At 34.2% G+C, this 16,405-nt stretch overlaps 1 protein-coding gene across 1 annotated transcript in view; it reads left to right on the forward strand.

The window, feature by feature from the left end:
* The window catches only part of LOC132729604 (membrane-associated guanylate kinase, WW and PDZ domain-containing protein 1-like), a 68,928-nt gene that overhangs the window by 24,872 nt on the left and 27,651 nt on the right, over nt 1–16,405 (forward strand). The window contains exons 7-9 of the mRNA XM_060715387.1: nt 712–776; nt 7,693–7,797; nt 12,468–12,515. Coding sequence (XP_060571370.1) covers nt 712–776; nt 7,693–7,797; nt 12,468–12,515 — 218 coding nt within the window. The remainder of the gene's footprint in view (nt 1–711; nt 777–7,692; nt 7,798–12,467; nt 12,516–16,405) is intronic.

The raw sequence follows: 16,405 nt of genomic DNA on the forward strand, positions 1-16,405 counted from the left end.
AGTGTGGCTGAATGGTTCACACATCAGACAAGTAATGTAAGAATTGCTGACCACTTCAGTTAAAATCAATGACAGGGGCAAGCCATTGTTTCCTTGTGCAAGAATTTTAACACACAGTGCTTTGTACGGATGGGTTTGAGATTGTGTCTAATAATTTTCCCCACATGATCAACTCAAATCAATTCTGTATAAAGTAACTATATTATTATCTATTGTAGATGAATTGAAAAATAAGCATTTTGTGTATCAGTAATTTTTGAGACAAGAAGGAATAACAGTTGTACAGATTATTTCTTTAATAATGTATGAAGATAGAATTTGATTTGATATACTATTTTACTGCTAAGTAAAATTATAACTATGGTTGCCAATCAGAATTGAGAGTGATTAAACTTCAAAAATATACTAAACACAGATAGACCTAGAATAATAATATCTGTCATATGTAAAATAATGTTGCAGTTCAGATCCTTTCATCCGGCATGCCTCATTACCAACCAATGTGTGGGTCCCCCAGGCACGGATATTTCCAAAATAATTTGGTACTTTTGTAAAAAGGGAAGAAAAAAACTAGATGTCAATTCAATTTTTTGGGAAGCCACTGCTAGCCTGTAGAAGGAAAAAAAACTGATTGATATAATGAGCTGTATCAAGATTGTTGAAAAGTTCCCACTATTGCTCTTCTGATGCATATATTTTATCTTTTTTCAGCCATGTAAATAGAAAAACACAGTATGAGCACCCAGGTGTTTCATTGAAGAAAAGCTCTACAGCAGGTAAGACAAATACAAAAATAAATAAAAAAAAACAATCAATCATCACAACTTACACATAAACAAATTGGAGTGCAAAAGACAAAGTCCTGTTAATAATACTCTTGTCAGTTTGTGAGTCCGCCAGCTTAGCCCAGTAGGGAGAGCATTAGATTTGTTATCCAGGACTTGTGGTTCGATCTTAAAAGTATTGTAGAATTTTCCTAATGGTCATTTTCTCTTAATTTGCACAAATTTTAAAGAATAGACAATTCAGCATTATGTGGAAATATTTAAGACCTACCTGTTCTAAAGATTGTTCAGATTTGGAAAAATAAAACTTTGTGTCAAATTTAACATAGCACTGGGATGACTTGGTGTAACATTGACTTAATATTAGAATTACTTGGCTTGTTACAAAGTTGTAGCAACATATTGTGTAGCATCGTCTCATGAACCTGTATATCATTGCTCTTACAAAGTGGGCCTTGCAAGACCATGTTGTTTTCTAAAAAAAAAATTTGTATCATTCATTCTGGTGCATACTGGTTATTGTGTCTGCCTCTGTTAGAGGGGAGCATTGGCGTAGTGGTCAAAGTGTCAGCCTCTCAATCCAGGGATCATGGGTTCGAGCCCTAATTGGGCAACAACCATGTTTCTTTATATGACACCAGTTATTGTTTGTTACAGGAAGCAGAATCGAATGTCATTAATATAAGTTCCAAGAACTTGTTTTGCAACCAAGCTTAAATAAATATGTTTAAACCATTAACTGACATAGATATTTGGTTTATGTGTACCCTATGTGATCCTCTGGTTTTTTCAAGATTTTCTGTTTAATGGTCCAAGGGATTCAAGTACACATTTTAATTTTTGTAAAGTCACGGACACCTGACCAATTAGGTGCATGTTTCATGATATTTATGAAAATATAATATAATGATAAAAAGAATATTTTATTTTTAACAGCTGTTTTTATGAGATCATTATATTTACATGCTGCAATGATTTCCTTTGCTTATAGCATACATGGTCTATAAAACCATGGGGGATATCTACAGCATTTGTTGCACATTTCTACAAGTTACAACATAGTTCTAGGGTGTCATTTGTATCAGCATGATCTTTTGAATTATGATATTGTCAGTAGCGTAGCCGGGCATACGCCAGTACGCCGTAGGCGTACTTAACGAAAACGAATTTTAAAAAATCAAAAAGTCTTAAATGTTGAAAACAGTTGTCCAAATCAGTACCCTAGCCCATGTTAGACATCGCCGTGAGTTTTGACGAAGAAAAAAAGGATTTGCTGACAAAAAATATTTTGTTATTAAGCGATTTAAATAGTGATTCGGTAACTTTTGTTGCAAATGTAGAACAGTTAGTACTATTTTAGGTAAAACAGTGTCATGCGTATTGACTTTTTAGTATCTTATCGTAGAATCCTATTATATTCCGAATGTTGTTTACATAAGAAGTTATACTAGCGGGAAAAATCAAATGGCGTCCCAATGTAAAACGTCCGAAGAACATGGGCCTCCATATGTTGATATTTTCAACTGCACCGTTTTAAACGATGAACAGAAAGTCACTAAATATTAAAGTCAGATTGGCCCGATGTCCATAAATATGAATTTAAATCGAGGTAAGTTTATGCAGATCAAGAAATTTAAAGTAGGTAAAATAATGCAATTTGTCATTAAATCATATTCAAATGTATTTTTACTATCAAATTACATCAAATACTATTCTATTTTGTTTTTAACTAAATCTATAATAATCTGAAATAAAGAGTCATTTTTAAACGTTGTCTAGAGCGTACGGACGAAGCTACCTTTACCAGGGAAGTGAGAAAATAGGTTTCATGTTGGACAAATGGAGCACTTGCGTCGGACTGTCCACACTCCTGATACACTCCTAGGAACATTGCCTCTGGCTAATGAGCATTACTATCCCAATGTCCATCGTTGTTTGTTAGTACTGCTCACTATGCCTGTGTCTACGGCTACAGCTGAACTATCTTTCAGCACCATGAAGAGATCTTCCATGACTACAGAAAGGCTGTCTTGGCTTGACCTAATGGATATTTACAGAGACATGAACATTTACTCCGAGTATATAGTTGATTAACTTGCTGCAAGAAAACAATGCCGCCTTGCCTTTGTCTTCAGAGAATAATCATCTTGGCATAGATACCATCATGAAATTAATCACATACCCGTGCCGATTCCGTAAAAATGGTACTGCACTGGCATATATTTTGACAAAACATCATTTGCGTTACATAAACATAACGCTAAGGAACGTGAAATGACACCACCGGTATTTCGTACTAAGACGCGCTAATTGTTAGAGTTATACTATAGGCGCTTTAATGAAAAATACTTCTTTATCACTTCAAACGGTTTTTGTTTTTGGTATGAAATAAATAGAATATTAAATGCGTGTAAGTTCATTACTAAATTTATTGAACGAGTTGAATAAAATAATATTATGCTCGCCATAGCTCACATAATATCATTTTATTCAGCTTGTTAAATAAATTCAATATTAAACTTATACACTCTTTCAATATCCTTTATTTATTAGATAAGAAGGAAATTATATATGTTGTCAAATGTCTCCAGATAGCGTTATTTTGCATCTATAAATCCAAATTTCCTCGGGGGAAGACCCCCGAACCCCCTTCCATTTACAAAGGGAGGAGGCCACGCCGTCACTTAACCCTCCAGAGGCTCACATAATATATAATTTTATTCAACTCATTAAACAAATTTAGTATCAAACTTACACTATTTCAATATCCTCTATTTATTAGATAAGAAGAGAATTAAATATGTTGTCAAATGTCTCCAGATTGCGTTATTTTGCATCTATAAATCCAAATTTTCTCGGGGGAAGACCCCCGAACCCCCTCCCTTAACCCTTCAGAGGCTCAAGTAATATATCATTTTATTCAACTCATTAAACAAATTTAGTATCAAACTTACACTATTTCAATATCCTCTATTTATTAGATAAGAAGAGAATTAAATATGTTGTCAAATGTCTCCAGATTGCGTTATTTTGCATTATAAATCCAAATTTTCTCGGGGGAAGACCCCCGAACCCCCTACCATTTACAAAGGGAGGGGGCCACCCCCTCCCTTAACCCACCACCAAGGCGTATAATTACTTTTGGCCGCGCTACGCCACTGATTGTTCAGCTTCATATGCACTGTTTTGAATTTTCAAATATCCAAAAGTTTCATTAAATGTGTTACAGTTCTGCTATAAATATTTTGCCATACATGTCTAAATTATCATACCAGTTTTCCATAAGCATTAGCAGTGTACATTTTGACTTAGAATCATTAACATTAGACAGTTGCATTTCATTGTGATAATAGCCATTAATTATTGAAAAGACAATAAACTACCACAAAGCAATAGAAATACATAAAAGAGAAAAATTGGGAAATGTGTCTCTCAGGACACAACATTTATAAAAAAAAAATTTGGGTCCCAGTCGATAAAATGGCAATGATACCTCTCATGTATTTTGTAACTGACATGTGTCAGGTCTCCATGATCCAGTGTATGATTCTAGACTTGTCTCTAGACCTTGTATTCTTGTATGAGTCTCTTGAGGTCAATATCTAGGTTACTGGCTTTAGATCAAAGGAAAATCTCTTTAATGCTCAAGAGTCCATATTTATAAGCCAGTTATGTTAAATTTTTAGTCTAAATATTTATTTCATGATTTGATGAAGTCAAGACTCACTGATTTGAAGTGTCTAGTCTATTAGCAAGTGGTTATTAAGAAGATTGTTTTGAATGAATAATTATACCCCCACAAACGAAGTTTAGGGGGGGTATATAGGAGTCAGCTTGTCGGTCGGTTGGTCGGTCGGTCGGTCGGTCGGTCGGTCCGTCGGTCGGTCCACATCATGGTTTCCGGACGATAACTAGAGTTATGAATGAGGTATTGTTATCAAACTTGGTATATAGCAACCTTATGTGGAAAGTCCGGTTGGTATTGCATTTGGACCCTCTGGGGTCAAGGTCAAGGTCACCGTTACTAAAAATAGAAAAATGGTTTCCGGACAATAACTAGAGTTAGGAATGAGATATTGTTATCAAACTTGGCGTATAGCAAGCTTATATGAAGACCTGGGTTGGTATTGCATTTGGGCCCCCTGGGGTCAAGGTCAAGGTCACCGTTACTAAAAATAGAAAAATGGTTTCCGGACAATAACTTGACTTAGGAATGAGATACTGTAATCAAACTCGGTGTGTATAGCAAGCTTATATGAAGAACTGGGTTGGTATTGCATTTGGACCCCTTTGGGTCAAGGTCAAGGTCACCGTTACTAAAAAATAGAAAAATGGTTTCCGGACAATAACTTGACTTAGGAATGAGATACTGTTATCAAACTTGGTGTATAGCAAGCTTATATGAAGACCTGGGTTGGTATTGCATTTGGACCCCTTGGGGTCAAGGTCACTGTTACTAAAAATATAAAAATGGTTTCCGGACAATAACTTGAGTTAGGAATGAGATATTGTTATCAAACTTGGCGTATAGCAAGCTTATATGAAGACCTGGGTTGGTATTGCATTTGGGCCCCCTGGGGTCAAGGTCAAAGTCACCGTTAGGAAAAATAGAAATATGGTTTTCGGACAATAACTAGAGTTAGGAATGAGATATTGTAATCTAATTTGGTGTAAAGGAAGCTTATATGAAGACTTGGGTTGGTATTGCATTTAGACCCCTTGGGGTCAAGGTCACCGTTACAGTGTTACTAAAAATAGAAAAATGGTTTCTGGACAATAACTAGAGTTAGGAATGAGATATTATTATCAAACTTGGGGTATAGCAAGCTTATATGAAGACCTTGGTTGGTATTGCATTTGGGCCCCCTGGGGTCAAGGTCAAGGTCACCGTTACTAAAAATAGAAAAATGGTTTCTGGACAATAACTAGAGTTAGGAATGAGATATTGTTATCAAACTTGGCGTATAGCAAGCTTATATGAAGACCTGGGTTGGTATTGCATTTGGGCCCCCTGGGGTCAAGGTCAAGGTCACCGTTACTAAAAATAGAAAAATGGTTTCCGGACAATAACTTGACTTAGGAATGAGATACTGTAATCAAACTTGGTGTATAGCAAGCTTATATGAAGAACTGGGTTGGTATTGCATTTGGACCCCTTTGGGTCAAGGTCAAGGTCACCGTTACTAAAAATAGAAAAATGGTTTCCGGACAATAACTTGACTTAGGAATGAGATACTGTTATCAAACTTGGTGTATAGCAAGCTTATATGAAGACCTGGGTTGGTATTGCATTTGGACCCCTTGGGGTTCAAGGTCACCGTTACTAAAAATATAAAAATGGTTTCCGGACAATAACTATAGTTAGGAATGAGATATTGTTATCAAACTTGGCGTATAGCAAGCTTATATGAAGACCTGGGTTGGTATTGCATTTGGGCCCCCTGGGGTCAAGGTCAAGGTCACCGTTAGGAAAAATAGAAATATGGTTTTCGGACAATAACTAGAGTTAGGAATGAGATATTGTAATCTAATTTGGTGTAAAGGAAGCTTATATGAAGACCTGGGTTGGTATTGCATTTAGACCCCTTGGGGTCAAGGTCACTGTTACAGTGTTACTAAAAATAGAAAAATGGTTTCTGGACAATAACTAGAGTTAGGAATGAGATATTATTATCAAACTTGGGGTATAGCAGGCTTATATGAAGACCTTGGTTTGTATTGCATTTGGGCCCCCTGGGGTCAAGGTCAAGGTCACCGTTACTAAAAATAGAAAAAATGGTTTTCGGACAATAAGTAGAGTTAGGAATGAGATATTGTAATCTAATTTGGTGTAAAGGAAGCTTATTTGAAGACCTGGGTTGGTATTGCATTTTGACCCCTAGGGTCAAGGTCACCGTTACAGTGTTACTTATAATAGAAAAATGGTTTCCGGACAATAAGTAGAGTTAGGAATGAGATATTGTAATCAAACTTGGTGTATAGCAAGCTTATTTCAAGACCCCAGTTGCGATTACAATTAATTGAAATATTTCTTTGTACACAGTTGATAGTTTGTGTTCAAATTTTTCTTCAGACTACTTTTTTTTCATAAAGTCAAAGTTGCAGGTGGGGGTATTAATCACCTTCAGTGATAGGTCTAGTTTTTATTTGTAACTGTTTAAAGCCAATAATTACATGTGACAAGTTTCGGTCCACTTTTCAAATAAAGTAAGCGCTTCCATTGTGATGACCCAGCATCAACCCTTTTTGTTAAAGAAAACTGAGGTGTTAAAAGACTGAAAACTTGAAATTTGAATTTTTTACATAGATTAAGAGATGCACTAAAAATGAAAAAATCGGCCAAAGGTAATAGAGAAATATACCCAGAATAAACTGAAAATTGTTGTATTTATGACTTCCAGTCTGGTTTAATGGAAATCGTTGCAATGAATGCTTTTTCATTTTTTGGTCATTATGCTCAATATGGATAATTATTCTGGGAAAATGGAGTGAGGGAATGATCTGAAATTTTTCACGCAAGTTATTAACACTGGCCTCTTACCTATATCAAATTGTTCACAAGTCTCGGTCCTTCCTTGTAGAAAAGAGGCAGTGGAGTCCCTTCAAAACCAGAAACTATCAAAGCTATTTACTTCAGACTTGGTATACATATTCATTATCAAAATGTAACACTATCTCATGTCTATGCATCATGAGTCAAGGGAAGATAAATATGCCAATAAATTGCTGAAATTATACCCCTTTTCTGCATAATGTTAATTATTCTGTACAACACTATGAAATGTAGAGCATGCTGTCTGCAGATTTAAGTTAATTTGATATAAACCTTTTGTTGCATACTTGAAAATGTTTACATTAAATACTTGACTTATAAGCATTAGTTACAGAACTTTTAAATGTATTGCAGATGAAATAAACAGCAGTAGTACATTACCAAGAAGAGATAAAAGAGAAGGGAGTGCACCACGGTCAGTCAGTGAGTCAGATATGAACGGAAAATCTACTCCACCAGGTATTGTATACAACTTTAGTAAATATACTGTCATAGTTATGTTGATGATGCTATTGATATTGTTAGTGGTAAAACTTAAATATCAAGCAAATATTACATTTATTTGTATATAATAATGATATGATTGGCTACATGCTTATGAAGTTGTGGCATTTTTTAAGGCCCGGGCTTGCATGATAACAGTTTTATTTTTGATTTGGTTTGAACTAAACTTGGAGAGAACTGGTATTATTAGTAAATATTGGTGCATAACAGAGTAGTCCTGTACAGAGATAGGGAAAAAAGGTGTTTGGCTTGATTTAATGTTAGCAATTACATTTTGAATTGGATTGGACCCAAACTTGCATTGAATTTGTGTGACCAGTAGGCTTTTGTTTCTTTTTTATATGGTCCTGTGCCACAGGGTTGCTGTGCCTAAAAAGAGTTGAAATTTATAAAATCTTAGAGAAACAAAACATTTCTCCCTAAGTCCAATGCCTATTTCAGTATTGAGCGTGTAGCATTATTTATTACTTGTTGAACATTTTGTCAGAACTCATTAGTCATAGAGGCTTGATAATTGATGAAGTAGCATAATCTACCATCATTTACACAATAGTGAAAATATAGTATGACCATAACAGAAGTCTCTCGGTTGTTATTTGGAAAAAATAAAATAGAGAGAAATAAAGAATTCTAAAGAAAGTCCAAACTGACAAAATTGTAAATGTTGCAGACTCATAATAACCAAATATATCCTGACATGAAAACTTAAGGTTCACTTTAAGACATATGCCTGAAGTAAACTTTTTGAGATACATTTGAGCTGCGTCACGACAAAACCAACATAATGGGTTTGCGACCAGCATGGATCCAGACCAGCCTGCGCATCCGCACAGTCTGATTAGGATCCATGCTGTTCGCTATCAGTTTCTCTACTTGTTATAGGGTTTGTAAGCGAACAGCATGGATCCTGATCAGACTGCGCAGATGCGCAGGCTGGTCTGGATCCATGCTGGTCGCAAACCCATTATGTTGGTTTTGTCATGACACGGCTCATTTTATTTTCTAATACGACTTATTGTCCAACTCAGATCAATTTGCAAATTGTGTATGTATGCTCCTTCATTCCACAAATTTGCTTTATGTTTTCCAGTGCTATTTCGATAGATTGATCACATCATGCTTCACATGTTAACTTAAAGAAATAGTGACTGTCCCTCTTTGTCTGAAATTGTTCTTGGTAAAACCCGTCAGCTATGTTTCTTGTGTAAAGCTGAACCCCCCATAAAATGGTTCCTTTGCTTATCTTGGTTACAGAAGCTGAAAATACATTTTGATAGTGATTTTTTTCTCAATATTGGCCTGTAGTCTAGATATTTAATATACATGTAGCATTGTTTAATGGAACTCTTATAGTTTGTTTAAGTCAAAATTTGCCTTTCCCTAGTCATCGTGAAAAGCTTTTAAAATCTACTTGTCTGAAATCTGAAGTCCTAAAGTTTACGGTGTTGATTAATTTCAACATTGCTTTTCCACATCAACACTGCAGGGTCAGAATTGTAAATTTTGACATTTTTGTTTGTTACTTTTTTGTTTGCAAGTTTTCAGGTACATAAACATATTGAAATTCAAACTATGTTGGCACAGGACTTAAATTTTGTAGATTCATTGCTTGACATTTTGCTGTGACATTTACAGGTCTACTTTGAAGGAAGTTGCACAAATTACAAATAAAATGTTTGAAACTTATCTCACACCAATTGTCACTCATATTACTTTCTAAATATATTTTTCTCAAATGTTGTTAACTCTTTTATTATACTGCATACAGTAGTTATGCAAAAATATGTAATGGAAATCAGGCTTTTCATAGGCAGAAATTGACCCATATGAGTGGAATTTAAAACATGTTTTTGAAATGACAATTTAAATTTCATCAAATTATTCATAAAAAAACACCTGTTTTTGACTATTTACAAAGTGAATAAGGAATAGTAGTCAAATGTCATTAATATTTAAAACACATATCGTAATAGCACTAGTTTTTATCTTGATTATTAAAAAAAAACAACATGGTTTTATGTAAAAATCCAAGACCATAACTCTAGTGTGAACGTAGAAAATTCCTTGTTAAAGTTTTGAGTGCAATATCAGTCTTGAACCCTGTTAAAATCATAATGCAATTGTAGGTTACCATAACAAAACTCAAAACTATAGCAAGTATTTTGACCTTTTGGAACTATTATAACTCTGTCATGGACTTTGTGAAGTCCTACAGAGTCTATGCTGTTACAAACAAGAAAGTTGTTCTTTTGGTAGCTCCTGTTGTGGTATACTTTAATCTACGGTCAGAGACATCAATGCTTGTCCAAGTTCTTTAACTGACGTTATCAATTAGTTGTCATTAGTAAAACTGGTATGTGCGCCAGTGCGGGTAACCTGTATGGAGTTCTTGCTCTTTGCCTGGAACTGTCTTATCTTAACAGATTTTATACGTAACAGTTTTAACAATTAACAGTTTTTATATTTAATTGTTTTTATCTTATTGACTGTTCTGTTAGTTTGCCTCAACTGTTCTAATGTTATCAGCATATAAGTTCTTGTGTGTCTTACTTATAATATATCTAAAAAGAAAACTCTAGAATATAAATAGAAACACACTAGAAAGTCACAAATTTGGCTCCATCTGAGATTATTTACTTTGCTATAATATAATATTTTGTCATTAAATGCAAAAGGCTGAGATATATTTAAATAGTTTCTATTTGTCCTCTTATTATCTTGGACAGTATAACTCTACAGGGGGGAGTTATCCTATACACTAGGGCATGGACATCAGTTTTAAATATTTTGTTCCACCCCTTTGTTTCATGAAAACATAAATCCATTAAGAAACTGCTTTGGAATTTATAACATTAAAAATTACTACATCACATTCACTTTTATACAAGACTGATTTTGATTAAAGACTGATCCTTTGTCAATGTTAAAAATTTGCTGATGTTTTTTACCACCTTACCTTTTCACTGAGTCTGTCATGGTATTAAACTAAAACGGGGGAAAAAAATTGACTATCTACTCTACTGTACTTGTAGATATTAGTATTTTATTCTGTCATGGATTTAAAAAAAAATTGAAGTTTCCCAATTTTCAACTATATTTTTTTCGTACAATCTTTCTTTCTCACTTAAAAATCTGACATAACAATGTCATTTTCTGATACATGTATTTTGAAAGACCTGTTCCTTTTCCGAGAATAGTCAAGACCACTGTGTGACAGCTTGAAATTGGTTATTTATTTATTGTAAAAAAAACTGCCCAGTTTAATTGAACGAATGATTGGGCGGCTGTATATTATACAATATGTCGAGGGATTGTAGAAAATCATTTAAGAAGAGATATGGTCTGTAAGAGAGTTCTCACAGTCTGATATTGAAAATATGTGAGTGAAAGTTAAATGATAAATGCTGGGGAATATTGTACACAGTGCATCTTCTAATAGTCAATAATAACTGCCTCTATATAACATAAATGAATCAGTGCAGTGTTGGATAATATTGTTTATGAAATGACAATTTTAATTTTTTTTCTAAATCTCAGGGATAGGATTTTTCTACCATTTATTAAGTAAGTAGTCCAGTTACATGTTAAAAAAATTAGAGAAATTTATTTTACTTTGAAATTTATATATGTGATCAAACATGGCAATTGCTGATTTTTTACTCGATAAAATTCTGGCTAAAGATGGAATTGATTTAATGATTATGTATCTTTCACATAAGGGATTTTAAGTGCATATTTCCATGCGTCTATAGCTTGACATTACAAAGTAAATAGAAAGCTATCCTACTTACATTGGCATCTGTGTTCAGATTTCAGGCTAAAGTTTTTGTGCAGCAAAATATTTTATAATGTATCTTTATTATTTAAGTTTATATTTCTAAACATTACCCACATATATTTGACAAGACACTTGAATTATCTCCCCTTTGGACTTTGCTTAAAAGTTATTTTTATGCTTCTGAAGGAAGGCAAATATTGAGTTCACTGCCCATCTGGTTGGCTGACATCTTGTTTTTGTCCAGGGCATAACTCTGAAAGTATTTGAGTTATTAACTTAATATGTCATAGATGGAAAGATCTATGTGAAAATATGAATTTTGTATAATTTTGAACATTTGTATTTTTTTTTCATAATTAATTTTTGTACAATAGAGTCATTTTACTGAAGAATTGCTGTGTAACTATACATTATGAACACATTACTTTTTTGAGTTATTGCTCTTTGTAATATTTAATTCATATTTTTTTAAGAGCATAACTTTTAATAACATGAAACTTAATACCCCACTGACAAAACAACATGCAGCAGGAAAGTGACCTTAGACAGAAGAAAATTCAATTACTATTGATTTGAGAACCCTAGTTTGTTTTCATTTATAGTTGTTGGAGAATTAATGTTTTGATTACTAAAATTAGGTACTATATATTTGGCAACAAATGTCCAAAAATATTCTAAACAACTGAAAAGTGTTTCTTGACAGATTTATTTTGAATACCATGATACTTATTGTTGGCGATGAACTTACTAGCTAATTTTTTAGTTAGCTTTATTAAGATGTGCCGCCTTTGCATGGCTATGTGATTTTTTAATTTCCTTGCATGTACATACCTCTGCTTTTCTTCAGCATACCGCCCCAGATCAAAGAAAAGCAAGACCCCACACAGTAAACGAGGTGCGTTTTTCTTTTATTTTGTTTGTCAAAATTGCTTTTTTGTATGCAGGAAATAAATTTTTATTTTCAAAATATATTTTATAATAAGCTAGCTGCCATAGTGAATGGTTGGTATATACCCTTGTAGTCAAAGTAACATGTGATAAAATTAAATATATTTATGTATATGTGATCTGTTGTCGTTACTAATTCTCTAGGGGCGTCCATGGCCAAGTGGTTTAGGTTGTTGATTGACTTTAAACCACTTGCCCCTCACCCCTGAGGGACTCACCAATGAAGCTGGAAAATTGCAATTAAAAAAATGAAGCTTAAAATAGAATTCTATCACAAATCTATGTGTTGAACTGATTGTCTATCAGATAAAATCAGCACAATAAATTGTCAATGCTCTTTTAGATAGCTCTTTGTTTTGAAGCTGAATGTAGCACTGATAAAAATATAATTCATGGGTCTGTGTTTAGATAGCTGATTGCCTCCTAGCCCATGTTTGAACATTAACGCTTTCAGTAATATTTTTGATAGCTGATTCTTTTCAAACTGACAATAGCATAAATATTTGTGATTAAATTGTGAGAAAAGTGGAGATTTCCATGAAACTTGATGAAAGTTTTGCTCTCATTAACCAGGGCATGTTTTCTGAGTGTGATAAGGACTGGATAAACTTTATGGTTTATAACTTCTTTATACATTATTAAAACTGACAATGGCCATGAAGATACATTACATTTGTTATTCAGAAAACATGATCTAGTTTTATAAGTATTTACTTCTGGTAAAGTTGATAATAAAGTTTATGGAATCCAAATTTGACCATGAACAAACTTAAGCATGGCAAACTTTACAGTGTCTAATATTATGGTTCTAAGGTGAGCTTATTATTTATGATGTGATCCAAATTATGTCATGTTAGTTATTAATAGATGTCAAAATTTCAAAACTTTGAAAATGTTACGAAATTAGTATTTTTATGTTGACATTGTGTCCATGTTAATGCTGTCTTTCTGTGACAAAATAACAAAATTTTGAGGGTATGAAACATTCTATATTATTTGCTTGAATGGTGAAACTGTGGTGTGTGGAATAGGAAATTATACTTTAAATTACTGTCTGGTTATTTACATAGTAATAGCTGGAGTCATAACTCATGTTTGTGTCAATATTATATTGATGAACTGTCCTATCTTGACCTAATACTGTCTTGGGAAATGAAGAGAGTATTTGCTGTTATTTAGGTGTTTTAGGCTGCATATATATCTATGTGTAAACAGGAAACCTATGTGGTCTATGTGGATTGACCACTATGGAGAACTTCAAGCACAGGGCAGTGCTTTTTTCACAGGTTGGGGAAGCAGCCCTGCCCTTAATTTTGTGGAAAAAATACACAATATTTTTGCAAAAGGGGGAGAAAAAACTTTGTAAATTTAATTTTTGGGGAAAACTGCATGATTTTAAAGAATTTTTCTTTGGGGAAGCCCCTGCTATGGAAAAAGAAAACCGCAGGGGGGACCAAACAATTACATTACTTTACATTTATGCTCATAATTTGTAAACAATTGATTTAGAATGAACAAACATCAACAAACTTTTGAACAGGGTAAAATCCACATGATATTCATGTAGCAGAATTGTTGTAAAGCCAGATTGAGGGATTATCAAATAACTTGGCACCTGTAGCCCCAAGATTAAACACTTCAGTGTTTGCCCGCTTAGCTTAATAAGGAGAGCATTGGATTAGTAATCTAAGGGTCACTGGTTTGTTTTCTTAGACGAAAATGAAGCTTGATCTTGAGTCAATGGTCATTTGTGTCTCATCACTTAATCAGAAAATCATGTGGAATTAGTAGTCTGTCACTTGCAGAGAAATTGGTAATGACTGATTAGTTATCCAGGAAAGCCAATTAGGTGGTTCAACCACTGAGATGTGACCAAAAATATGTGTTAACTTTAGGGTAAAAAACACACAGAAAAACATTGAAACTGAACTAAAGTCATAGGTCAATAATGCATGCACATTTGCTTGTTCTGCACTATGATTGATCCATAGATTAAGGGATTGATTCGTAAGTAACTTGACACAATGTCAACCTCGATTAGGTAGTGTCATATTCAATAATTAGAATCATAGCTCAAAGGTCAAGGTAAAAAATATGTGTGTTTTTTTGCTTATCCAGGCAGTGACTTTGTCATGAATTGATTGATTTTATAATAACTTTGCACAAATCACAAGAACCAAACTCTTTACTCTATGTATTGTGAAATGAAACATTATTGAAATTTTCCTCATTGTCTGATATTAATAAGGTATACAATGTACATCATACACAGTTCTTCGTCATGGAAATGTTGTAATTTTATAATAAGTATTGGGTTACAATTCTTGTTTTAGAGAAATTTAATAAGTGTCTTAAACATGACTGCATTGAACCATTTGTACTTTACAACATAAAGGATGACAAGTAAGACAAAGTCATCTGATGTCAATCATGATGCAATCAAACATTGAAGGAAATCATATGTGATATTAAGGGGATTTTTCAAAAAGGAAACTCTTTAATGGCTTTTTAAACTTCGCCTTTTACTTTATATGTAACTCTTCTCTCAAAAGAAACCTGAGGAAAAATGGACAATATTTTTCATGAAAATGAAATCAGGCATCAATGTGCATATGTCCTGATTGGGGGAGGGGGGGGGGACAGGGAACAAGGAACATTCTTGATGATTATATAATGTAAAAACAAATAATCAATATCAGACTTTTAGAACTCCAAGCATGTTTTATGGAAACTGGCTTTAAGCACCATTCTGTCAAATCAGAAAAAAACATTTGTAAAAGATCAGCATGTATGTATGGCAGGTCCAAAAATTGTATGAATCATAATCATCTTTTTGTCATGATGACCTTATCAGGATGTAATTTTTGTTGCTTACACTTATTATGCCCCCATTTCGAAGAAAAGGGGGTATATTGCTTTGCACTTGTCGGTCCGTCGGTCCGTTGGTCCGTCGGTCCGTCGGTCCGTAGACCAAATGGTTTCCGAGTGATAACTAAAGAACCCTTAGGCCTAGGAACTTCAAACTTGGTATGGTGATTTGGTCATGACCAGTAGATGACCCCTATTGATTTTGGGGTCAAGGGGTCAAAAGGTCAAGGTCACATGACCTTGTAAGCAAAAACGGTTTCCGAATCAATAACTAAAGAACCTTAAGGCCTAGGAACTTCAAACTTTAGGTATGGTGATTGTCCTGACCAGTAGATGACCCCTATTGATTTTGGGGTCAAAGGGTCAAAGGTCAAGGTCACATTGACCTTGTAAGCAAAAACGGTTTCCGATCAATAACTTAAGAACCTTAAGGCCTAGGAACTTCAAACTTGGTATGGTGATTGGTCATGATCAGTAGATGATTCCCTATTGATTTTGGGTCAAGGGTCAAAGGTCAAGGTCACATTGACCTTGTAAGCAAAAACGGTTTCCAAATCAATAACTAAAGAACTTTAAGGCCTAGGAACTTCAAACTTGGTATGGTGATTTGGTCATGATCAGTAGATGACCCCTATTGATTTTTGGGGTCAAGGGGTCAAAAGGTCAAGGTCACATTTGACCTTGTAAGGCAATAACGGTTTCTGATCAATAACTAAAGAACTTTAAGGCCTAGGACTTTCAAACTTGGTATGGTGATTGGTCATGATCAGCAGATGACCCCTATTGATTTTGGGGTCAAAAAGGGTCAAAGGTCAAGTCACATGGACCTCTTCGGTAAAAACGGTTTCTGATCATTAACAAAAGAACCCTCAGGCCTAGGAACTTCAAAACTTGGTATGGTGATTGGTCATGACCAGCAGATGACCCCTATTGATTTTGGGTTAAGGGGTCAAAGGTTCAAAGGTCACA

Source organism: Ruditapes philippinarum, unplaced genomic scaffold (assembly GCF_026571515.1).
Source record: "Ruditapes philippinarum isolate M1 unplaced genomic scaffold, ASM2657151v2 ctg3692_1_1_1_1, whole genome shotgun sequence".
NCBI lineage: Eukaryota > Metazoa > Mollusca > Bivalvia > Venerida > Veneridae > Ruditapes > Ruditapes philippinarum.